At 46.1% G+C, this 26,025-nt stretch overlaps 1 protein-coding gene across 2 annotated transcripts in view; it reads right to left on the bottom strand.

Annotated features, from left to right (window-relative positions):
- CYTH3 (cytohesin 3) overlaps positions 1 to 26,025 on the bottom strand; it is a 105,412-nt gene that overhangs the window by 75,270 nt on the left and 4,117 nt on the right. The window contains exons 2-3 of one of the 2 annotated variants that reach the window (XM_038539484.1): positions 23,596 to 23,781; positions 23,153 to 23,368 (exon numbers count right to left, since the gene is read on the bottom strand). Coding sequence is in view for 1 of the 2 variants with exons in the window: in XM_038539483.1 (XP_038395411.1) it covers positions 14,976 to 15,018 (43 nt within the window). In the remaining variant the exon portion in view is untranslated. Of the gene's footprint in view, positions 1 to 14,975; positions 15,067 to 23,152; positions 23,369 to 23,595; positions 23,782 to 26,025 lie in introns of those variants that run through there. The other variant, XM_038539483.1, reaches the window with a different exon arrangement.

Below are 26,025 nucleotides of genomic sequence, written 5' to 3' on the forward strand. Positions count from 1 at the left end.
CATCAGGACATAGCAAACAGACAGGAATTCTGCAATCTTAATTCTCTTAATTAATTAGACCACAAGGGGAAGGAGGCCTTTCAGTAGCACAGGACTGAGATTATCTCGGAAAGAATGACTACATGATTCATCCCAACAGAGTCAGCCACAGAGAGGCATGGCCAGGAACAAGGAGGCTGCCCAGCATAGCCAAGATCCTCTGGTTCCAGATTTTGATAAATGGAAGTAACGGTCTCTGGATGGATGGAGGGACAGACATTAGCCAAAAAACCATCGCTAAAACATGCAGGAACAGTCTTGTAAAATTACGGGTTTATACTAAAAAACCAGACTCCTCTCTGGAGCATTTGGGGAAGTGGTTCAGGTTAGTATCACCACCCAGGCTTGGCCATTAATCTCTCTGACAAGTGAAAGTCATTAACTTAACAAGGAAAATGGCTCTCCTGTCAAATCTGTTCCTCAAATTCCCAGTCAACAATCTATGTTGTTGTTGTTGTTGTTTTTTAAAAAGATCTTATTTATTTATGAGAGACAGAGAAGAGGCAGAGACATAGGCAGAGGGAGAAGCAGGCTCCATGCAAGGAGCCTGATGTGAGACTCAATCCCAGATCCCAGAATCACACCCTGAGCCAAAGGCAGACAGCAAACGACTGAGCCACCAGGCATCCTAACAATCTAGGTTTCTTGACTGCTAACACCATGAAGATAAAGCCACGGACACCAAGCTAAGGTGATGGGAGAACTCCTATGAATGATGGTCTCCCCAAGGAGACGCACTTGGCTGCACGTGCTCATGACTCCAGGACTTGGAACTCCAGGGCAGGCCTAGACCACCTCTGCAGGTGGCTGGAAGGACTAGAATGGCAGGCTTCAATCCCAAGAGTGAAACTTTCTCAGCCTACCCCAAACCTTCCTAGATAAAAATGGAAGAGAAAGGTAAAGTTTCTAAGAAGCAGCCTGAACACATCTGAAATAGACAGTCTTTATCATCTTGACATGCAGGATAGTCTGTTCTTCACCAGGATCTTATTACTCGATGACAAAGACAAAAAGAGAAGGCCCCAGGCTCCTCTTCCGTAGAGCAAAAAGGGTGGAGGCAGTGCAAGAGGTAGGAGACACTTAAATCCTGAAACCAAATGTCTAAGCACTAATAGCAGCAGAACCCAAGGGAAATATCTCAGCTTATGGTCTTTCCGGATTAAAAAAAAAAAATTAGTCATGTTCTGCATGTCCAGCCAAATTACTGGGCATCTGTGAGGCAGAACCACCATGGGGGTGCCGAATGACACACACTGCACTGCCTGTCCGCTTGCCACCACCGAGAGGAGAGGAAGAAGTTAGAGTACTTGGGAGACCCAATGCGACCACAGGAAGGAGGGAAGAAGGCATCTGACTTTCTTTCGTTTAAAAAAAAAAAAAAAAAAAAAGCCACGGAAACCATTTGACTAGTAAACGGCTTAGCCACTATTTTAAAAGAAAAGGCTAATTTAGAAACATGTTACTTTCGGGAATCCACAACAGACGTTCTGCAAGTCCCGAGAACATGCCACATTCTGGAAGAACACTTATCCGATATTAAGATTCCTTCTGTGTGGGCAATGAAAGACACCATTTTATTCTCAGGATGCTCTGGGCTCTCAGAAGTGTGGTCATATACCGAAAAAGTTTGCAACCGCTCGGCCCTCCCACACTTGGGATATACGGCCTCACCGTGTGAACAAGCCAAATGCTTCAAAGTCACTAAAATCCTCCAATTTTCCCATACTCTAACACAAACAAAAATGAATTCATTTGTCTGTCTCAATTCAAAAAAATTTTAATTTAATTACTGCAACTTGGAAAAGGACATTCTTGATCATTTTATTTCCTCTCTACTAAGAACTAAAAGGAAGTCCTGTCTTCTAACGGAATTTCTATTCCATTTTCTAATGGCCAATGTCTGCCACTTTTGATTGCTGCGTGTTTAAAAATGTTCATGTTAAAACAAATGTAATCATTAAGGAATTGCCAAATGAAACTATGAATGGATTTGTAAGCATATGAAAATATATTAAAAGTAGAAGAAATTAAGCTCAAAAAGAAAATATAACCTCTCTCAGTTCTAAAAGTAACAAACACAATATGCTTGATGAATACCTACAGAAGAAAAGAGGTTTCTTCTCTGCACTCCTTAAGGACAAGGTCCTTGCTGAGTGAGGACACAACAGACCTGCCTCTGCTACAGCCAGGATCTGGCAAGATGCCTGTGCTCCTTACAGAACGCCTCTTAACCCTGTAAACAAGAAGGGTATTTATCGTCCCGCGTGACAGGAAGTATGGACATAGGGAGGCTCCGGGTGGGTGACATTCAACAACTCAACCACATCCTCAAGGATCCAGCTGGTCATCCTCAGTGTGCGGATGGATATGAGGGACATCATGAATGTAAGGTGGCCACCCAGCCAGGCCAGCAAAGTCCATCCGAAGACAAGGAACGGTTTCTTCCTTATTTTTCCGAGAACAAAGAAACCTTTCCAAGAAGTACCCCCAGCAAACTGCCCTTCACAGTTCACTGGCCAGACTTGGTTATACTCCCCTCCTCTGATCAATGATAAAGAAAGAGGGATTTCCTTCCCTGGTTTATACCTTTTAAGATTCATTCTCGGGATCCCTGGGTGGCGCAGCGGTTTGGCGCCTGCCTTTGGCCCAGGGCGCGATCCTGGAGACCCGGGATCGAATCCCACGTCGGGCTCCCGGTACATGGAGCCTGCTTCTCCCTCTGTCTGTGTCTCTGCCTCATTCTCTCTCTCTCTGTGACTATCACAAATAAATAAAAATTAAAAAAAAATTAAAAAAAAAAAGATTCATTCTCTCTAGGGCAGCCCAGGTGGCTCAGCGGTTTAGCACCGCCTTCGGCCCAGGGCTTGATCCTGGAGTCCCGGGATCGAGTCCTGTGTCGGGCATCCCTGCATGGAGCCTGCTTCTCCCTCTGTCTGTGTCTCTGCCTCTCTCTCTTTCTGTGTGTGTCTCATGAATAAATAGATAAAATGTTTAAAAAAAAAAAAAAGATTCATTCTCTCTAGTAGTAATAAGGTCCCCCTTCCTTGTAAAGAACCCGAGACAAAGGAAGAGGATGGATCTGCAATAGGCAGCCCACAGAGTCACAGAGTCAAGTACAGCCATGTGGACAGCCACCAACTGAACAGCGACAGTCAAGAGAGAAATGAGCAGCCTGATCATTCTTGCCCCTGCCCCTCAAAATATCTACATCCCATTTTACGGTTTAAAATCAAGAGCTGTGGGGGCGTCTGGGTGGTGGGTAGCCCAGTGGTTGGGCATTTGCCTTCAGCCCAGGGTGTGATCCTGGAGATCCAGGATCAAGTCCCACATCAGGCTCCCTGAATGGAACCTGCTTCTCCCTCTGCCTGTGTCTCTGCCTCTCTGTGTCTCTCATGAGAAAATAAATAAAATCTTTTAAAAAATAAAATAAGGGCAGCTCCAGTGGCCCAGCGATTTGGCACAGCCTTTGGCCCGGGATGTGATCCTGGAGACCCGGGATCGAGTCCCACATCGGGCTCCCTGCATGGAGCCTGCTTCTCCCTCTGCCTGTGTCTCTGCCTCTTTCTCTGTCATGAATAAATAAGTAAAAAATCTTAAAAAATAAAATAAAATAAAATGTGATATGCTAACATATATGCTTCTTAATAATACACTAAATAATAATATCTAGGGACGCCTGGGTGGCTCAGTAGTTGAGTGTCTGCCTTCAGCTCAGGGCATGATCCCGGAGACCCGGCACTGAGTCCCATATCGGGCTCCATGGAGCCTGCTTCTTCCTCTGCCTGTGTCTCTGCCTCTCTGTGTCTCTCATCTGTAAGAGGTAACTCTTAAATAACAGCTCTTGATTTTTTTTAAAGATTTTATTTATTCATCTTACAGAAAGGAAAGAAATATTTAATAATTATTTTTAAAAACCTATCACCCACCCAAACACTTAAATCAATTCTAGAAATAGCTAAATAGTTACTGCTTTAATGAACCCTCTTATTATCAAACTGTGGTTTTAAAGAACCTCGAGAATGTAAAATAATAAATGCAACCCAGATGTTCACTAAAAAAATGAAAACAAGATTGTTTTTACTTCATAGCAACCAGTAGGTCAACCCATTTCCTCCTTCAGAGAATTCTCAGAGGACCACAAACTCCACTCGAAGACCATGTGTTTCATATGTATCTGTCCACAGAAAAAGGAAACTCTGCTGTCCAAAATAAACGGAGAATATTATATGTTCCCATGAAAGTGAATTAGAAAATTGCAGTGAGGCCGGGTTTACACGCTGCCAAACATCTGGATGAAAACTAGAAAAAAAAAAAAAAATCACTAATTACCTAGATATTGGGAAATACTTTTCAATCATCATCAAAATGTCCAGATTTATAGTAAACTGCTTTTATTAATTACAGAAATCAGTTTTTCAAAAGCAAGAGTAATTAAAAATAACCCTGCTGAGAGTTTAAAACGGAACTTATTTTCTACTATTTGAATAATGCTCCTGGTGAGTTATTGAAAACTAAGTCAGCTGAAAGAGTAAATTTGCTCTGAGAAAGCAAATTACCAAATCTTCTTAGACAACTAAACTGACTCAGGTGAATATAGTATTTAAATAATACTCTACGTATCCCAAATAAATGCTTGCAGAATTGTCTTCAGACAAATTTATAAAACCCTGCAGAATCTGATGTCTATTCTTTCGTGTTAACTGGGGAGCTGACTATAGGATGTCGGTAAGTTTAATTTCAAAAATCAGGATGAAGAGCCATGTATCTTCTATTCTTATTTAAATGATTTACTATTCTCCCACCACTCCAAAAGTGATTCTATTTTAAGCAGCTTTTCAGCTACTTGGACACCTATATTTTCACCTCCTACATTTCAATAGGCCATCTTCTCGCAGACTGATAAACCTGCTTCCTAAAGGATCTGCTAATAACTTTTTAAAACGAATCCATCTCTCCCAAAGTTATTCATGCTAAGAGCGTGGCCAGGCCAACAGTAACACTGTACTAAGTCACCCAGTAGGAATTACTGTTGGTCCTCTACCTAAATGATTTACCTAAGAAGCGTTTCAAGGCAAAACACACAAAATCCTTCCCTGGCCAAGCCCCACCCCTGTGGCTTTCCTGCCACTCTCATCCTGGGGCAAACTTCCACCCAAGGGCGTGGTGCCTGCTTTTCCTAAAGCAGGCAAACATCTTTCGCGGTCCCTCCTAAGCCTGCTCCCTGCCTTTCCCCCAGGCCAGTAGACACTTCTCTGTCCAGTGCACCTCTCAAGCACAATCAGGGCACCCTCTCTTCCAAAACACGGCTCCTCCCTTAACTTCTGTACAACCTCTGAGAAGCCCCCGACATCACTGGCTCCCCTTTCCCAGTCTGCTTTATGGGGCTGTCCCCAGCCCTGGGACTTTCCCCTTCCTCTCAACTTGCTTCCCTAAGTGATCTCATTCATCCAGTCCCATGAACTGAAATGAATGAAAGCATTTCCAACACATATCTCCCACCCAATCAGGTCTTCTAAGCCTCCAACTCTCACAGCCGCCTGCCCTTCTACCATCTCCACTGGGATGTTTCACTTACAAATCCACTTTTAAAAATCCTAAGATGATGCTTCTCGTAAAAGCTGACTAGTTTGTTACAGACCAACCCGTCTGCCAAGAACAACTAAAAGAGTTGACAAATCATAAGAAGCAACTGTGTGAAGGTATCGGGGATCTACCAATGCAGTGTGGACTCAGGAGGCCAGGATCCCAGAGACAAGTGCAGAGAAGTGAGCCCAAAACCTGAACCACTTTTCTCTTTGAGACATTTGCCAATTCACTGCAGAAGCCGAGAGGCCAAAAAGCTAAGCAGAAACAAGTGGTGGAGAATCTGAGCAGGCCGGCAAAGCCTCCAGCAGACTCAGGGGACCAGGGAAGAGCTCAGGGGCTGACAGATAGAAGGAGCTTAGTAAACACCCCAGGCTTTCAGAGAGGACCACCAGACAACTACACCAGGATGGGGGTAAACCAGAAGCAGACCTATGCTCACAGTTCTAAAGTGGTGTTTCCCTACTTCTGCCTGCCAGAAGCCTCCCTTGAGGAAAACTGCCCGAGTCTCAAATTACCTCCACAATTTTTTATACTCATTGTCTACAAGTTAATTAACAGGTATGTCTAGAGTCAGGAGCACATGACTGAAAACCTAGGGCAGAATAGACAACAGAATAAACTCATGGGCTATCCAAATACTGACATTATCAGACATGGACTTTAAAATAACTATGATTAACAGAACAAGGAAATTGGGACACCTGGGTGGGCCAGGGCGTGATCCCAGAGTCCTGGGATCCAGTTCCGCGTTGGGCTCCCCATGGGAAGCCTGCTTCTCCATCTGCCTATCTCTCTGCCTCTGTCTCTCAAAAATAAATAAAATCTTTAAAAAAAAAATAGAACAAGGAAATTAGTTTACATGACAAAAAAATTTCAGCAGAAAATTGGAATCTAAAAAAAGAATCAAGAAAGTTGGGGGCACCTGGGTGGGTCAGCCCCTAAAGCTTCTGCCTTTGGCACAGGTCATGGTCTTGGGGATCCTGAGATCGAGCCCCACATCAGGCTCCCTGCTCTGTGGGGAGTCTGCTTCTCCCTCTTCCTTGCGGCCCCCCACACTCGTGCTTGCTATCTCTCAAATAAATAAAATCTTTAAAAAAAAAAAATCAAGAAAGCAAAAGGCAGCAGTAACTGAAATTTAAAACTCCAGAGATGGGTTTCATTGCAGGCTGGAGACGAAGAAAGGATTACTTCGCAGGAATATGGGTCAAAAGGAAATATTCAGAGGGAAGCATTGAACAGATAACGAGGATGAAGAGTCTGAGAGACACACAGAACATGATGACAAGGTGGAGTCCCAGAAGGAGAGATGGGGAATGCAGCCAAAGGATCGAATGAAGAGATAATGAGCACCAATTCTCCAACTCCAACATAAGATTAAGTCTTGTCACGGCATCACCGAAAAGCAGAACCACCACCACCAATCCCAACAAGGACAGATTCAAGGAAACCACATCTGGACACATCACAGTAACAGCTCAAAATGAAAGGCAAAAAGAAGAATCTTAAAAGCAGCCTAAGCAGGCGAGGAGGGGGTGATGAGGGAGAAGACATTACCTTCAAAAGGACAAGACAGATACAGCTGACTTGTCAACAGAATCCATGGAAGCCAGAGGCATTGAAATGACGGGTCAAAACATTGCAAGAAATTAACTTGATAACCTACAACCGTAGACCCAGTGAAACTGTCCTTCAGAAGTGAGAGCAAAGTAATGACATTTTTGACAAAAAAAAAAAAAAAACACATAAGAATTCTCCAAATGGCTTTCTCCTATCCCCACCTCCTCCGACCTTCTATTCTCAGGCAGCAGCACCAGCATCACCACCTTGTCACATGAGCCAGAACCGGGCGGCAAGTCCTCTCTGATTCCTGCACCTCTGGCCTCCCAGATGTCGGCATATCCATCTGATTCTCCAAAACACATCACTGGTGAAGCAACGCATCGTTTCTTCCTCAGGAGACAGGCCAACGCTTGGAAGTCTGATACATGCCCAGAGCTGAGGAGCTCGTCCCCAGTGAGAAAACAGTCTGTGAGCAGGTAAGGAAACCAAGAGCATGCCTACACTCGCATGTGCAGTTCTGAAGCTGCCGTCTAGAAAAGCGCCCCAACGTCTGTAGAAGCAGACAAGTCCAGGAGTTCCCCTGGGTATGGTTTGTAACAGCAACGTAAAATTTACAGAGAAGTCCAACAGAGTGGATGCCTGGGTGGTTCAGCGGTTGAGCGTCTACCTTCAGTAAGGGGGTGATCCTGGAATTCCGAAATCGAGCCCTGCACCTGCGGGGAGCCTGTTTTTCCCTCTGCCTATGTCTCTGCCTTCTCTCTGTGTCTGTCATGAATGGATAAATGAGATCTTAAAAAAAAAAAAAAAAGAAGAAGAAGAAGAAAAAAAGTCCAACGTGGGACAAGATACATAAAATGTTACAGCAATTCTGTGAAATAAATAGGGTCTCCAAATGGTAACATAGATAATCTCAAATGCAAGCTGCAGAACATTCCAAATAGGATGATGCCATTTTTATAATTTTAAACAAACTGAGACCTTTACCTCATCTACAGGCACACGCATATATGTTAAAGTATGAAAACCATACCAAGGGACCCAAGCAAACTCACATCCGCCCTTAGGAAATACCCTAAGGAGCAGGTGAGTCGGACCAGGAATCATTCAACAAGTGACCTTAACTTTATTTGACATCTGTTAACATACATTCACTGAAGGCCTACTATGTACTGTGTTCTAGGTCATGAAATATAGTAAAAATATTTTTTAAGTTTTTAAAGGGCTATTTTTAAAAAATTGTAACAGTATGTGGCATACAAAGCCAAAAATATTTACTACCCGGCTCTCTTACAGAAAGCTGGCAGGCCCCCGGACTAGAGCATACAGAACCTCACTGACAGGTCCTGGGGGCCACAGTACAGATACAGAGAAAGTTCTAGGCTGAGAATAGTGCAGACTCAGAGAGGGGGGTGACATGATCTGCTCTAAAGGGATCGTTCTGGCCACTATGCAGGGAAAACATCAGGCGGCTAAGGCAAAAGAAACAAAAGATGGCCCCAAAATTTTGGCCAGAGCAAGAACAATGTTGCCGTATGCAGAGATTGAGGCTTACCTGTAATGCTTGAATTGTTTTTTGTTTTTGTTTTTGTTTTTGTTTTTTTACAAAAGACCTAAAACAATGTAACACTGGCAGTATTCTCTTAACTCTGAGCAATGGGAACATGAGTGTTTCACTGTTTTCTGTGTTGTTTTTTTTTTTAAGTGACACCCTCAAGGTGTGTATTTTTTATTTTTATTTTTTTAATTTATTTATTCATGATAGAGAGACAGAGAGAGAGGCAGAGACACAGGAGGAGGGAGAAGCAGGCTCCATGCTGGGAGCCTGACGTGGGACTTGATCCCGGGACTCCAGGATCGCGCCCTGGGCCAAAGGCAGGCGCCAAACCGCTGAGCTACCCAGGGATCCCCTGTTTTCTGTGTCTTTACATAGATCATATATCTCTTTCCCTTCACTGCTGCCTCAGCTGCCCAATCCCCCAAGGCCCTGTGACTCTCACATGAACACCTGCCATGCTCCCACTTCAGCAGTGAGGTCCCCACATCCTTCCTCCCCTCCTGGGATCCACCCTCCACTCAGTGGCCAGGATCACTCTTCTTAGAAAGGCAGGGGGTGCAATGGCAAAGAATGTGGCCTCTGGAGCCAGAATACCTGGACTCGAATCCCTGCCCCACCCCTGACTAGCTGTAACATGTGACAAAAGTCGTTTAGCTTCCCTATGCCTCTGATACCTGCAAATGGTGACGTTAAGTGTCTAACAGGCTAACAACAGGGTAAGTTAAGATACGTAAAGCACGCGGAACAAGGCCCAACACAGAGAGCGTTATGTAAACACTGGCTAAAATTATTGAAACATAAGTCATATGCCATTGCCCTGTTTAAAATCCTTCATCGTCTTCACATGCTTAGAACAAAATGTGAATTCCTTACCTACTGAAACTGCTGCCTCCAGCCCACACCCTGGCCCACTCTCCCTTTAGGTGACACCTGACAGAGCATTTCTTCCTAAAGGCTTCCCCTGGGTACAGGCTTCCCCTGCCTCTCTACACCCCCACCCCCACCCCTCGACCCCAGGTGATGTTCTTTAACACGCTCAGCATAATCTGCCATTATTTTATGTGTCTGTTTACATTTCCTGTCCATCTCCAATCTCAACAAAAGCTCTGGGAATGCAGGAAATTCATCTCCCTTTTTCATGGCTACTCACCCTTGTGCTAAAAGCACAGGACCTGGCATTTAGTAGGGCTGTTATCAATATTTGTTGAATCAATGTTTGAGAAGAGAATATGCTCTAAAAACACCGATCGTGTCACATTTTTAAAAAAGATTTACTTATGAGAGGAGCAGAAGGAGAGAGAATCCTGAAGCAGACTCCCCTCAGGACCCCACACAGGGCTGGATCCCAGGACCCTGGTATCATGACCCGAGCAGAAGAGTTAGCTGCCCAACTGACTAGCCACCTAGGTGCTCCTAAACATTCAAGAAAACAGTGATTTCCTGTGCAAAGATTGAAAATACAGGTAACCTATTTTATAATTTTCTACATTTTTTTTAAAGATTTTATTCATTTATTTGAGAGAGCAAGTGTGCATGTGCTCATAGGGGGAGGGGCAGAGGGAGAAGGAGGCTCTTGCTGAGCAGAGAGCCCAAACTGAGGCTCATGATCTCAGGCCTGGGATCACCACCTGAGCCAAAGTTGGATGCTTAACCTACTGAGCCACTCAGGTGCCCCTAAACTGTTATGCTTTAATATATAAAAAATACTCTCAGGGCACCTGGGTAGCGCAGTTGGGTAAGCATCTGACTCTTGATTTCAGCTCAGGTCATGATCTCAGGGTCATGAGATAAAGCTCCGCAGGTTCCCGCATTGGGCTCCATGCTGGGCAAGGAGCCTGCTTAAGATTCTCTCTCCCCCTCTGCTGCCTCACCCCTTCCCTACATGCTCTCTAGAGTGTGCGTGTGGACTCTCTCCCTCTCTCTTAAAAAAAAAAAATCATGAAGTGCTTGCTCATTCCTTTCTACAACTTCATTCACCATCTGGGTATAAGAAGCATTTGATGAGGCTCCTGAAGGTGGACACTTGGGTTCTCTTTTACTATCACACACAAAGCAGTGAATAATTATGTACCTATAGTATCTCCAACATGCACAAATACACCTGCAGATTAAATTCCGAGAGCTGTTATCGCTGGCTCAAAGGATTTACACACGCGCAATTGTTTTAAAAAGCTGCTGCTGCCCAATGCCGCTGTATCCATCAGGATCCACCCAGAGAAACAGAAGGCCCTCTAAGGAGCTGAAATGGAGGATATTTCATACAAGGAGTTGGTTACACACATGATGGAAAAGCTGAGAAGTCAAACAGGAAATGGTAAGAGAACCCAGAGACCAGCAAGAGCAAGAAGCTGCTACCATTTCTAAGTTGGAGGGTCAAATGGAGGAGATGTTTCTAAAGCTCAGAGGACTCAGTCAATGGGCAGGAGCTGGAACCACAGGAGACAAGGCAACTACCAGAGACGGTCTGAGGCAGAACAAGAGGAGGAGAGAACCCTATTTCCTCCCTCTTCCAGCCATCAATCTCCCCCACCCCCCATCGCCCAAACCCAGCACCAAGCCAGCTGACTCAAAGGTCTGGGAAATGTTGCCTGCAGGGGTGAGTCCCTTGGCCGGCCAGCCAGGGAAGGGCAGGTGATGGATCTGAGCCAACAGGATACAGGCTGGCGCTGTAACTAATTTACCCTCCTACAGCCAACAGATGGTTTCAAACGTGGGGGGTCCCTGCTTGTCTGACAGGTGAAAGGTGGGCTCTCAACCTGGTCTTAATTTGTATTTATTTCATTACGCGTGAAGCTGAGCACCTTTTCATGTGAAGCACACGCTTAATCCTCATCTACACCGTTTGGGAGGCGGGGAGAGGAAAACCGGTAGAGTCATTCACTTCATCTGCCACAGATGGTCCACTCGGGAGCATCAAGCAGGCAGATTCCCAAACTGAGCATTAAGATGGTGGCAATGAGCCAAACTAGCCAGTCACCTGCCAAGCAGAGACAAAGCTCAAGAACTGTTCTAGAAAATTGAGAGGCAACAAAGCCCCAAAGGAATTAAAAATACCTTAACTACACTCTGCACACATTATAAGTAACAATGTGTTCTTGTAATCTTGTTCCTCCTCAGAACTGCCTTCCTACCATTCACATCACCATCCTCTCCCCTTATCTTGCATTGAAAGAACAAAATAATACCCTGGACAAAAATTTAAATTATAAAAATAATTCATTTTGGAAGTCTTTTAACCCCACTCACACAGAAGCAAAAAAGGGCTAAGTGATCTTCCGTGCCTGTGTAACTACCCTTTGAATAGATTATTTACCCTATCTTGTAAACAAGCTGCAGCTCACTTCCCCATGTACAGTCCAAAGTTCTGTCCTATACTGTAAAAATATAGTTTTTGTTGACTGGCAACTGAAATTATTCTCTTTCAAAGGGCTGGACTTTATTTTCAAAAATGTGAGGTTTGGGATCCCTGGGTGGCGCAGCGGTTTGGCGCCTGCCTTTGGCCCAGGGCGTGATCCTGGAGACCCAGGATCGAATCCCACGTCAGGCTCCCGGTGCACGGAGCCTGCTTCTCCCTCTGCCTGTGTCTCTGCCTCTCTCTCTCTCTCCCTGTGTGACTATCATAAATAAATAAAAGTTTAAAAAAAAAAAAAAAGTGAGGTTTTAAAGCAAAGACTTTTTTTAAAAAAATCTAAATGGCAGTAATAACTATAAAGAATTTTAAAGAGGTATATGTTAACTTCAAGATCTCCAAAAATAGGGATCCCTGGGTGGCGCAGCGGTTTGGCGCCTGCCTTTGGCCCAGGGCGGGATCCTGGAGACCCAGGATCGAATCCCACGTCAGGCTCCCGGTGCATGGAGCCTGCTTCTCCCTCTGCCTAAGTCTCTGCCTCTCTCTCTCTCTCTCTCTCTGTGACTATCATAAATAAATAAAAATAAAAAAATAAAAAAACTATACATTAAAAAAAAAGATCTCCAAAAATAGTTAAATATAGGCACATCAAATGTATACAATAATCACTTTATAATGACTTATTTCAAAACTCTAAGGCTCTCACTTATCCAAAAATATACTTCTAAGATTGCCAAATTTATTTTCAAGTGTCTTCTACAAGGAAGATGAATGAAAAAAAAAAAAAAAAAAAAAAAAAAACACCTCATCGATAAAAGTTGTCTTTGAGCACCTACCATGCTGCCGGGTATTTTAGCAAAGAACTGCTCATTGTTGACTGTTCTAGTGAGGGAGATTAAAAACAATCACATCCCTTTCCTAACACAGGATGTTTTATAAGTTTTTTTTTATTCAAATTTGAAAGTAATACACATCATTTCAGAAACTTGGAAAATAGACAAATAAAACAAAATATCCCTAATATCACCAGATTTTACATGGTTTCAACCACAATATATAAAGCAACTACTTATTTTTAATGGTTGGAACATTTTATCGATAAGCCCTCCCCCCCCCCCCCATAATTTGGCTCACCTTTCTCCTATTAGGCATTGCCTTTCCCAATTTTCTACCATTACAAATAGCATAATGCACATCTTTGGGTACAAGATTTTTTATTTTTTATTTTTTTTTCTGAATCTCTCTCCTGGGAAAGCAACCTTGCAAGTAAGTTTTAAAACTTTTGATACTTAATAACATCCTTTGTTACAACACTCAAGATCTATAAACTGCAGGGCCACACTGACTTCCTTTTCTAATCTTTACATCTGCCTTTTACCTTCAAGCTGGCTTCATTTCTGTATTCACAGAGTAGGAAACGCCTTCCAAACAAAATCGCCAAGCCAGCAATGTCAAACGTTTAAGTATTGTGGCCGTTTATTTTCTAAGAAGGAAAAACTGCTACATGCCTGTTGTTACCAAATCCTGACAGGCAGGAAGCAGGGTATCTACGAGAATCCTTTGCTTAGAGTCTTCAGACAGACAGCCTGGCTGTAGGAGGGCTTGCAACTGGGCTCCTTCTTTCCACAGCACTTTCTTTCATAAACAACACACCCACTCGGTGCCACAGTGCTACCCCTAGCTTTAACTGTGAGAACTGAATTTGCCAAATGCCACCGAGGGTGCCAAATTCCCACCATCGCAGCCGCATCGCTTCTTGGGGCACCAAACCTTTCCCCCTGGGCAGCACTTACAGTCCAGAAGGCACCTTGATCAACCACTTCAACCTGAAAGCGTTCGATACCGCTGATTCTTACAGGCAGCTGCTCCAGCAGCCTGTAATTAAGATTTTTTTTTTTTCCCCCCAAAACGCTCCCTCATTACAAGGGGTTCTGAAGATTCGGTCGGTCAGCATAAAGGAGGTTTTCAGCACAGTAGAGTAAAACCTCAACTTCGGGTGTCCCTGTAAGATAGGGGTATTAACCCTGCACTTTCCAAACCAACGACCCCCTCCATACACACGCGTAAGGCTGCTGTGCAGACATAATTCGCAGCATGACACAACAGTAATTTGCATGCCACAAAGTAATCTACAACGAATGCAAATCCTCCTGCAAGGGGTAACCGAACGTCAGGCACACAGCCTGACGGTTTTCGGTCTTGCCTCAGCGCCGGCTGCCCCTCCCGACTCCGACCCTCGGCTGCTCCGACTTATTTTCTTGGCTGACCCTGTATAACGTTCCTTATTTCGTAAAATGCGTGTGCTCTGGGTGCCCCCTCTTCGTTGAAGCCTCCTCACTGACCACTTCTGACCCAAAGCCCGGTGCACTGGCACGGCTTCCAACCCTGTCGCCCCACCCGTCCCTCTTGAACCTGGAGGATCCCCAATTGGAAACTTTCCCCTTCCCATTTCCCGGGGATACCCCCCCTTTCCCACCACCTGAGAAAAGACGCCAAGGGGGTCAGCCTCCTGCGGTCAGGCTCCGGAGGGCGTGGACGCCCTTGGCGGCGAGAGGCGGGGAAGGTCGCCCCCAAGGTACCCCCGCCCCCGGAGGGCGACCCCCCAAGACCTCCTCTGAGCCCCCAGCCCGGGGCCACCCCGGCCGCAGGCGACCCCGGCCTCGCCTCGGACCCCCGCTCCGGCTCGGCAGCGACCCCGCCGGTCCCCTCCCCTGTGCCCCGAGCCGGCGCGCCGCGGGCCCGGATGGTCGCCAGCAGGCACGGGCGCTGCCCGGACCTCCGACCCCGGGCCCCGGCCGGGCCGCCCCGCTCCCGCCCGGCTCCCCCGCGAGCCGCGACCCCCCGCCCCAGGCCGCCAGCCGGGCCGGCCACACCTCCGACACTCACCGCCGCCGCCCTCGCCCCCGCCGCCGCCGCCGTCTTCGTCCATGTTGAGGCCGCTCCCGCTGCCGGCGAGCCCGGGGCCGCGGGCGGTGGGCGCCGCGGGTGCGGAGCGCGCGAGCGGCCGGGCGGCTCCAGCAGCGAGCGCGCCGGGTCGCGGCCCGGGCCTCCTCCTGCCGGGCGGGGCGCTCGCCGCTCGGCGCGCCGTCACGTGACGCGCAGGCCCCGCCCCCAGCTGCGGTGGGCGGGGCCTGGGGCGCGCGGCCCCGCCCGCGGGAACGCGCCCGGCCCCGCCCGGACCGCTCCGCGCGGGCCGGGTGGGGCTGAGCGTAAGCCCTGGGGGCGGTGGGGGGCGGTGGGGGGCGGTGGGGGGCGGGGGGCGCGGCGACCCCTGCCCCGCCCCCCGCCCCCGCTCCCCGCCCCCCGCCCCCGCGGGGACTGCAGACGCCTGCGGGGTCCTGGGCGCCGGATGCCACTTCTGCGGACACCCGGCGCCGCGGGTCCTCCTCGCACGTGCGCTCAGGAGAAAAAGCTCGAGAAACGCACGCCTTCAAAAGTCGGGCCTTGCCGCTTCGGCCCCAGGGCATTTCCGAGTAATTCCAGGCTCTCAGCTTCCTGATGGATCCTGGAGGCGCTGCTTTGCCGGTGGGGAGCGTACTTTGAAATTAACCAAGTGTCAGGCTGGTCTCCAACCCCAGAGCCGCACACCTGGGGACCCACCTCAGCGGGCTCTGCAGGGGCTGGTCGGGTCGGCTGGCCTCGGATGCTCTCGCAGTGTCTCTCCAGTCTCCTTTGGAGAGCTGCCAGCTGCCCTGGATTTAGGACGCCGAAGGAGCTCTGAATTCAATTTCCCGTGGGCGCAGCCAGGGTCCTAAGCGCAGGCCTCGTGGACACAAGGCCTTGGCCTGCCCTGCCCCAGATCTCTGCATTTCCTTCCTCACTGGGCGTCTGGCTTCCAGGGTCTCCCCCCAAGAGCTGAATGGGGCCCCTCCCCAGCCTTTCTGTTCATCTCGCCTGAACTAAATTGCATTAAAGAAAAGAAAACGCTGTAATGGAGGAGGTAATTCATCTCTAATATAATTTTCCAGCAACTGTTTTATATTTGCAAATGGCCTGTTTAGTGCAAGGATCCTTCCGCTGTCATTTATCCAAGTGGACAGTTTTTACCTTTTTGTTCAAGGTTGTGGGATGATTCCAGAGTCCACAATCTACTAATAACCTCAAGAATTAAACACAGCCATCCTTCCTGTGCTTCAGAGTGACAGGGCACACTTCTGGGAGCAAAGAAGATATTTGGCAGCTTACATAACAAATAAGCAACAGAAAAGGGGTCTGGGTGTCATGAGTTGTAGATTTGACCAGCCTAGAGATGTGGCTTCCCCATCTTGTCCCTGTCTGCTTGGTTATCTTGAAGATAACCTCATGGTTACCAAGAAAAATGACAGCACATATTGAACTTGATAATGTGATATGTCGAGCTTTGAACTCAAAGATACTATCAATTAGAAAAGCCTTTAAATGTCAAATTACTAATTCTTTATGCTTCTTAATGTGTGATCCAAGGTGCTTCTCTCAAAGTATAAACCTGAAAATTGCTCTCTGATGTCCATCTAAGACAATTCCCATCAGAGTAAAGCATGGCCCAGTTATCTGCAAGCAGAATGTTGTATTATCACCACGGCTGAGCCCTGGCCTCCATTTTGACAAAGCCTGCAAAAATGTTGGGGGAATACAGGCGTAGGGTGTCATTTTGTTCTTGAAGGGAGGAATCAGAAGACTTCAAAACCTTCACTACTCAAAGAAATTACTATCTAATGGGAAAATTTGATGGGGAGGGGAAGAGGGCTGTTCTCCAGGATCTCTTAAATCCCAATCCCACCAAGATAGCATTTATCTAATCTGCTCACATGCAAGTTGCCCCTACATATAAGAATATTAGGTATCCTATTTACCCACTAAGATAGGCATTCAGTATATGGCCAGCATATGTGTGGTTTACTCAGAAGTTGAAAGTTTTATAAGTGGATTTGTAAGAAAGACAATTTGTGTGGTAGACCTTGTTCCAAGATAACAAGTGTTAAGACCCCGTTGCAATCACTCAGACAATAAATATTTAGGCACCTGCTGTATTCCAGGCACTGTCCCAGGTGCTGGGAATATGATGATGAAAAAGAGCAAGTCAGTCCCTGTTCTCAGGGGACTTAAGGCCTAGCAGGATTAGAGCTGTTAAGCAAATAATTACACAAATAATTTTGTAATTGGCTTGTGATGTCCTACCCTGTTTCCAGCCTTTCTCAAAGTGTTTGCTGTTTCCTGTGGATTGGCTCTGAGCCTTGAAACTCCTTCAAACCGAGATTCTAGTCTGTATTTATTCCATCTCTAGCATCCACTACAGGGCCTTGCCATGTTGGAGAAAGGGAGGAAGCAACATTTGTTACTGCTGCTGAATGAACAGAGAGCCATCAAAACCAGAAGACATTTTGAAAACATGTTGAAACCCATTTATCAGCCCTCTGACCATTGCAGAAATAGTTTTAAGAAATCAAGAATGTGCACATTCCAGAAAGGTCAGAGGACTCCTCCTTTGTACATTCATCTCCATCCTCCAAATGAAAGTCTGTGAAATTGGATAGAAGCATCCTTTCCTGGCTCTAAAGTCACAGGAGCCAAAACCCTGCCAAGACCGGTGTTCTGCTCAGCCAGAAAGAGGCTGCCCAAGCCGCCTGAACTATGGCTGCTTTCAGCCCCTGCACAGAGCTGTTCCCATCTCCTCTGATAGTGGTCAAGAAAAGCAGTGACAGCAGTGACCATCAGCAGATGGGAACCTCACTAATCCATTGCATCTGCTCAGGGGTCTGGTCCAGTCCAGGGAAGGCAAGGTGCACACAGGGCTAGCTCACTGTCAGCTCATGGTCACGAAAGGAAAATAATATTTTCTGAACTCTAATTTCATCTCAGAAAGAAACATCATTGAAGAATCTCATTGGAAAGGAGATGATCTTGTGCAGATTAGCATTCTCCACTCGGCCCAGGCAAACAACAGGGGTCTAAGTGTCAAGTCACATCCTCATTAAATTTTCAAAAGCCCAGACATCATGTCCTCCACAGCTTCCGCTTCTCTTCCCAGGTTTTAAAGCAGTCTACCCTGATCCTGTCCTCTTGCCTGGAATCCACACAATTGATTCTTAAATTGTAAATTAGTTTAGACTGATTAGTTACTTGCATTTCTGCTTGAAAAGGCAATCAAATTTGGTGTTCATGGTAAACTGGGGGAAAAAAATTTGGCCACCGGTTCAAGCTATTTGTCTTTGGGAAGAAAGGCATTATACTCATTCAAGGTGACATCAATATAAAGAGTTATTATACACAGGGTGTCTTCTATAGTAATAAAAAACTGGATTTTTTTTTATCTAGCTTTTCATTTTTATAGTACATCCCTGACCTACTGAAAACAATTTAAAAAGGTCCCCTTCATAAGTTGGTCAGAGTCTGCAGTGTGCAGCTTAAAGTCATCAGAAAAACCATCGTGGGGTGCAGAGTGTACTAACGGACAAGCAATTAAAAGGGAAAAGGGTGAAAATGACAAACATAAAGACATAGAACATCTGTCCTTGATCATGGTCCTCTGAATAGAAAGTGAGCTCTTAGCCAGCAGCTAAGTGACAAACAACACCCATCACTGAGTGCTGTGTGACCCAGAGGGCATAACCGTGCACAAACAAATGGGATTCTGCACTTTGACTTATAGGGCCATGAGTTCTGGTCATCCATTGCCTTTGTGAAGAAGCCACATAAACCCAGTAAGGTCATTAGGTCCCAGCCATGATGTGTCACAGCACACTACCTCTAGTAACTGTATAATGCAGTGTCTAAAGTCAGACAGCCCAGGCACTTCCATTTCTTGTCTGTGTGACCTTGAGAAAGTTGCTTTACCTCTCTACGCCCTAGTTTCTGCATCTGAAATGTGACCACCACCAACCCTGCACCATACAGTTGTTCTGGGAGCTATAACTTGATGGTACCATAGGCAGTGCATGGTGCACAACAAGTGTCAACCAATGTTCATCACCTTTGGGCACAGAAGCATAGTTTCCCCACTCACTCTGCACAAGCCAAGCAGAATCCATCTGACAAAATGGAGAGGCAAAGGTGAATCTCAGTAAGGACTCCCACTGTCACTGCCACCCTCTAGCTGCCGTCTTTTCGCCCCATGTCTGCCTTCTCGAATGTCCCTTGCCACGCTCCATGCCCTCTGCTTATGAATTGTCCCACACTTTATATCTGAACAGTCTTCTGACGAACTCAGATGCATAGAGGAATCTGGGGACTCTGTGACCCTCTTCTGATGTCACTTTGTTCCATAACTTGTTTCTTTTTTTTTTTTTAAGATTTTATTTATTTATTCATGAGAGACAGAGGGAGAGAAAGAGGCAGAGACATAGGCAGAGGGAGAAGCAGGCTCCATGCAAGAAGCCTGATGTGGGACTAATCCCAGGACTCTAGGATCGCACCAGGAGCCAAAGGCAGACGCTCAACTGCTGAGCCACCCTGGTGTCCCTGTTACTAAGGTTTCAAATAGGCAAACTCATTATTGAGGACCCTAATTCACTGGAATAAAAACATGAAATGGTTGTATGTCTTCCAATCATGGCACCCAATGATACAAAGTTCAATCTGTCTCCATCAACCTACAGGGCAGATTCCAAACATCCTGATCACTTTCATTGTAAAAAAATAATGTGGTTTAGACAGACTTCTGATTCCAGAAAGATGGAATAGAAGTCATTTTCCCTGTCCTTCCTGCCAAGTACAAGTCCATGGACATTGTATATGAACCAAAGAAGACTCTGAAAGGAGAAGAGGACTAGGCACCTTGGGACCCAAGGAATGACATGATGGTGAGTTCCTTGGGTTTTCTTTTTGCCTCAGAGATCTCAGACTTGATGCTGGAGAAGTCAGAAATCTAGAAACACCAACTGGTGCAGAAGAGAGAAAAGAAAGAAGAGAAGAGAAGAGAAGAGAAGAGAAGAGAAGAGAAGAGAAGAAGAGAAAAAAGAGAAAAGAGAAGAAAAGAAAAGAAAAGAAAAGAAAAGAAAAGAAAAGAAAAGAAAAGAAAAGAAAAGAAAAGAAAAGAAAAGAAAGAAAAGGGGGATCCCTGGGTGGTGCAGCGGTTTGGTGCCTGCCTTTGGCCCAGGGCTCGATCCTGGAGACCCGGGATCGAATCCCACATCAGGCTCCCGGTGCATGGAGCCTGCTTTTCCCTCTGCTTGTGTCTCTGCCTCTCTCTCTCTCTCTGTGACTATCATAAATAAATAAAAATTAAAAAAAAAAAGAAAAGAAAAGGGAAAGAAAGAAAGAAAGAAACCTAACAAAAGCCTGCTCTCTCTAGCCAAAAGGTCAGGAAAAGTGCAGCTTGGCAAGGCAAACAACCTTTTAGACAATAAGGCTGCACTCTAGCCAGCCCCATCCCCACCAATGTCAGCAAAAGTCTGAGTGGGGAGCCTAGACCTCCACCCTCCTCAAGCTGAAAGGAGGTGTCCCAAGCCAATGCCCCCTCCCAGAATTATATCAGAGAAGGCCAAGTGGAAAACCTATACCTTCATCCCAGCCAGGCAGTAATGAGGCCCCATCTCTCTCTACTAGGATGATGTCGGAGAAAGTCTAGGGAAGAGTCAGGACTCTGACCACCAGCAGTGACGAGGCCATCTGGTCCCTGAGTATCATTGGAGGCCATGTGGGGAGCAATAATGAAGACCTAGCCCCTCCCCACCCCCCAACCAAGGTAGTTTCAGCAGAGGTGGGGGGGATGCTAAAATTGCATCTCCATTCAGCGGTAATAAGGTACCCTTTACCCCAACCCAGAATATTCACAGACACCAAGTGGAGAACCTGGATTTTCACCCCCACCTGGTAGTAAAGAGGAGGCATACGTACCCCGCTTCCTTAGCTGGAGGTGTCAAAGGAAGCAAGCATAAACAGAATATTTATCTAAGACTGCATAACAATACCAAAAAATCCAGGATAGAGTTGGAAATCACTCATGACACCAAGAACCAGAAAATCCTGGGTGCAGTGAAAAAAGGCAATTGATAGATGCCCATACCAAGATGACAGAGATGTTAGAGTTACCTGAATTAGATTTTGAAGCAGTCAGTAGAAAATGTTCAATGAGCAATTATGAACACAGGTGATATAAACACAAAAATAGAATGGAATATATGAAGGAATGGAAGGTATAAAGAAGAACCAAATAGAAATTTTAGAATGGAAAAGAAATAACCAATAAAAGCTTTTAAATCAATGGGTGGGCTTGCAGAAGAATGGAAGAAATATATATATATACATGCCAGGGTTGGATGGGGTCTATTCCAGGGATGCAAGGCTGGTTGAGCAGTCACAAATCAATCAATGTAATCTATATATTAAGAAGAAAAATCATATGATCATATCAATAGATGCAGAAAAAAAAACATTTGTCAAAATTAAACACCCATTCATGATAAAAAATGCTCAGATACTAGGCATAAAGAGGGACTTTTTCAATTTGATTTTTTAAAAACTCTACAGGGGCACCTCAGTGGATCAGTCACATGAGCGTCTACTTTTGGCTCAGGTCATGATCTCAGGGTCCTGGGATTGAGCCCTGTTTTGGGCTCCCTCCTCATTGGGAAGTCTCTCTTCTCTCTCCCCCTGCTCTGCTCCCGTGTACTCGCTCACTCTCTCTCACTCGCAAATAAATAGGTAAAATATTTTAAAAAATAAAATAAAGGGGCAGCCCAGATGGCTCAGCGGTTTAGCGCCGCCTTCACCCCAGGGCCTGATCCTGGAGACCCAGGATCGAGTCCCACATCGGGCTCCCTGCATGGTTTAAAAAAAATTAAAATAAAATAAAAAATAGGGATCCCTGGGTGGCGCAGCGGTTTGGCGCCTGCCTTTGGCCCAGGGCGCGATCCTGGAGACCCGGGATCGAATCCCACGTCGGGCTCCCGGTGCATGGAGCCTGCTTCTCCTTCTGCCTATGTCTCTGCCTCTCTCTCTCTCTCTGTGTGACTATCAAAAATAAATAAAAATTTAAAAAAAATAAAAAAATTAAAAAAAATAAAATAAAATAAAATAAAAAATAAAACTCTATAAAAAAAAAAAAAACCTACAGCTGACAGAACACTTAGTTTTGAAAGACTGGTGTTTTTCCCCTTAGATTGGGAACAAAGCCAGGATCCCACTCTCACCACTGTCACTCAACATAGCACTGGAAGTTCTAGCCCACACAATAAAGCAAGAAAAGATATTAAAGGCCGACAGATGACAAAGGAAAAAACTTAAAGTGTTTCTGTTTATAGACAACAGGATTATCTACATAGAAAATCCCAAGGAATCTATAAAAATATCTCCTAGAACTTCTAAGTGAATTCAGTAAAGTAACTGAATCGACATAAAAATCAACTGTATTTCTATATGCTAGCAATGAACACATGAAGATCCCTCACTACACTGTCCCCAATGAACCCCTGCACCTCTAACTGCTCCCCGGAGGATGCCAACTGCACAGTGGTTACCTGGGGGCAGGCTAGTGTTGCCTGGGGAGGGGCACAAGGGAGCTGTGGAAGTTTTAACCTTACAAATTCCTACAGAAGGCAGTAGTGCTTAAAAGAGGAGAAAGAGTGGAGTGTAGGTAGTCTGGCTTTGAATCCGTGTTTCTATGTATCAGGCTTGTGTGTTTGGAATTTTGGATCATGGCTGCCATTTGGAGTTTCTGTTTGTGTACTGAGGTGAACAGCATGCCCCCCATCCCCAAAGTCATGTCCATCTGGAATCACAGAATGTGACCAAATTTGGAAGTAGGGTCTTTGCAGATGCAATTCGTTAAGATGAGATCATACTGGAGTAGGTGGGCCCTCAATCCAGGGACCAGAGTCCTTATAAGACAGAGTGAGGGCACACACAGAGGAAAGATGACTCTGGGCCACGGAGGCAGAGACAGGGTGGTGCAGCTAACAGCTAAGGAAAGCCAAAGGCTGCTTGCTGGGAGCCACTGAAAGCTAGGAGAGAGGCACCCTTTGGCTCTGCAGACACCTTGATCTCTCCAACTTTTGGCTCCAGACCTGCAAGAGAATAGATTTCTGTTTTTTTGAAGCCACCCTGTTCCGTGATCATTTGTGACTGCCGCCCCAGGAAACTCATACCGTCCGCATCTGGTGGTCTCGGTCAATTGAGGAGGTGGAGTCTTCCCTGGATGCCCAGAGAAGGGCAGTCTCCTCCACCCTCAGGCGGTCCCGGTGGCTTCCTCCCAAGGAGAACGAATTCCAGATTCTGTTTGGGAACTGAAGAACTATCTTCTACCCAAGGAAATAGAGACACGCCCTCAAGCATGCGGCATTTGTCTGTGTGTGAAAGACGGGCTGGAAAACCAGTGCACAGAAATCACATTCTTGTCCGGCTGCAGAATGCACTGCCCGGGGCGCCTTCTCCTCTGGCGCCGGCTTGCTCAGCAGAAAGCTGCAGGGCAGCTGGCTGAGAGCTTAGTCACAGCCTTCCAAACCCTCCTCCCTTGCTTCCAAGTTCAAAGAGGAGAAGAAACAAGAAGCAAGCCCTCCCACCCACCCATCCCCTCCCCCCACCGCAGGACCTTCGCAGGGAGACACCCTGTCGCAGCAGGTGAGTCAGGGCGAGTGTCCTCAAGACTTAAAAGGCTTTCAAGTCTCTTGGCTTCTCCCCAGTGGAGGCAGAGACTTCTCCAGAAGTCTCCCTCATTCTTCACTTTTCTGCATCCTTTTCTCTAGCACCTCCATCAACTGCATCAACATCTTCATCACTGAATAAGTGAAACAATATGATAGGAACTACTATTTTTTTAAAATTTTTTAAAGATTTTATTTATTTAACACAGAGAGAGAGAACATAAGCAGGGGGAGGACCAGAGGGAGAGGGAGAAGCAGGCTCCCTGCCAAGCAGGGTTCTTGCCGTGAGGCTTGATCCCTGGACCCTAGGATCATGACATGAGTTGAGGCAGACACTTTACCCACTGAGCTATGCAGGTGCCCCATGGGGCTACTATTAAGTACCTGCTGTGTGCAATCTCAGTACCAAGTGTCCTCCTACCTACCCTGGAGTCCTCCCAGCTGCCTGACCAGGTAGACACTTTCAGCCCTCCTTAGAGACAAGGGAGCTGAGTCTTACAGACACAAATTAATTTGTTTGAGGCTACGTAAGGAAAGGATAGAGGGGCCAGAAATGGTCCTGCCTCTGCTGCCCCTGTTCTATCAAGACACTGTTGGGCCTGGGGAATACAAAAGAAAAGGGAACACATTCTGGTTATTCCTGGACTGTCATTCACATAGCCAGTCCCCAGCCTGTTGCCCACATGCAGCCTGATGTCCTCACCTACATCCCCACCCCCCACTCCAAGACTCCTTCTTTTCCTGTCTTCTGTCATTTCTTTGTTCAGCTCCTACCACGTGGCACAGGTGTCAACTGAGCACCTGAATTCACACCAAGGATTGAGTTTTTTTCTTTCTTTTTTTAAGATTTTATTTATTTATTCATGAGAGACACACAGAGAGGCAGATACATAGGCAGAGGGAGAAGCAGGCTCCATGCAGGGAGCCCAATGCGGGACTCGATCCCAGAACTCTGGGATCACAACTTGAGCCGAAGGCAGATGCTCAACTGCTGAGCCACCCAGGTGACCCAAGGATTGAATTTCCTGATTCTGGTCCAAGGGTTTGGGTTGGGAGTGGCTGTTTCATGGGTACAGGATTCCTTTTGAGGTGGGGGGATGCAGGTACTTTGGCACTAGACACCACCCTGGGAATGTGCCAAATGCCACTAAACTGTTTACTTTAAAATGATGAATTTTGTGTGATGTGAATTTCACCTCAATAAATTGAAAAGGGTTGGCAGGGGGGTGCACTTGGGTGACTCCATTGGTTAAATGTCCAACTCTTGATTTTGGCTCAGGTCATGGTCTCAGGGTGGTAAGACGGAGCCCTGTGTCAGGCTCCATGCTCAGCAGGGAGCTTGCTTGAGAGTCTCTCTCCCTCTCCCTTTGTCCCTCTCCACCTTGATCTCTCTCTCTCAAATAAAATAAACATATCTTTTAAAAAATTAAAAATGTCTGGGAAGTGCCCAACAAAGGAATTCTATAGCAGATTATTTTTAATACTGTCCCAGCTTAAAAGCGCATCATCCTTGCTGGAAGCATGCTCTCATCAGATGTATGCAGGCAGCAGGAAACAAGTTCTTGAGACCCTTGTGGGTGTCAGCAGGTCATTAGATGAGCCATACTGGGACAGGGTTTCACTTACACTGTCCTCCATCCCATTTCAGCATCCTCATGCTTACACATCCTGCTAATACTAAAAATGAGGCAAGACAGGATATCCAGAGATTGAAGGTGAAGCTTGCCGAGAGGTGACTCAGTGAAATGGATTCTCAGTGCATCTGGCCCTCAGAAGTTATGACTGCTCCTTGCAGCACTTCTAGAAAACCAATGGCAGACAGAACTGCCCGCCCACGTCCTGGAGCACCCGCCCCAGGGAGCATGATGAGACAGCTTCCTAATTGCTGGGCGGCCTCTGAATGCTGTGACCCTCTGAGACATGTCACCTGGCAGGTTCTCCAAGAGGTGGTTTGTCCCACAAGCTACAGGAGGCCAGAGCAGGACCAGCCTGACCACAGGTGAGGATGAGCAAGCTGTGAGCCTTCTTTTTTTTTTTCTTCAAGGAACCAGTTCCTGGTTTCATCTGTTCTATCGTGGGTTTGTTTGTTTATTTTTTCAGTCTCTATTTCATTTATTTCTGTCTAATCTTTATTAGTTCCTTTCTTCTATTGGCTTTGGGCTTTGTTCTTCCCTTTATAACTCATTTAGATATAAGTTTAGGTTGTTTATTTGACATTTTTCTTGTTTTTTGAGGTAAGTCTGTATTTGCTATACTCTTCTCTCTTAAAACAGCTTTTGCTGCATTCCAAAGATTTTAGACTGTTGTGTTTTGATTTTCATTAGTCTCTATGTATTTTTTTATTTCCTCTTTAATTTCTTGGCTGACCCAGCTGCAAG

This window comes from Canis lupus, chromosome 6 (assembly GCF_011100685.1).
Source record: "Canis lupus familiaris isolate Mischka breed German Shepherd chromosome 6, alternate assembly UU_Cfam_GSD_1.0, whole genome shotgun sequence".
Taxonomy (NCBI): domain Eukaryota; kingdom Metazoa; phylum Chordata; class Mammalia; order Carnivora; family Canidae; genus Canis; species Canis lupus.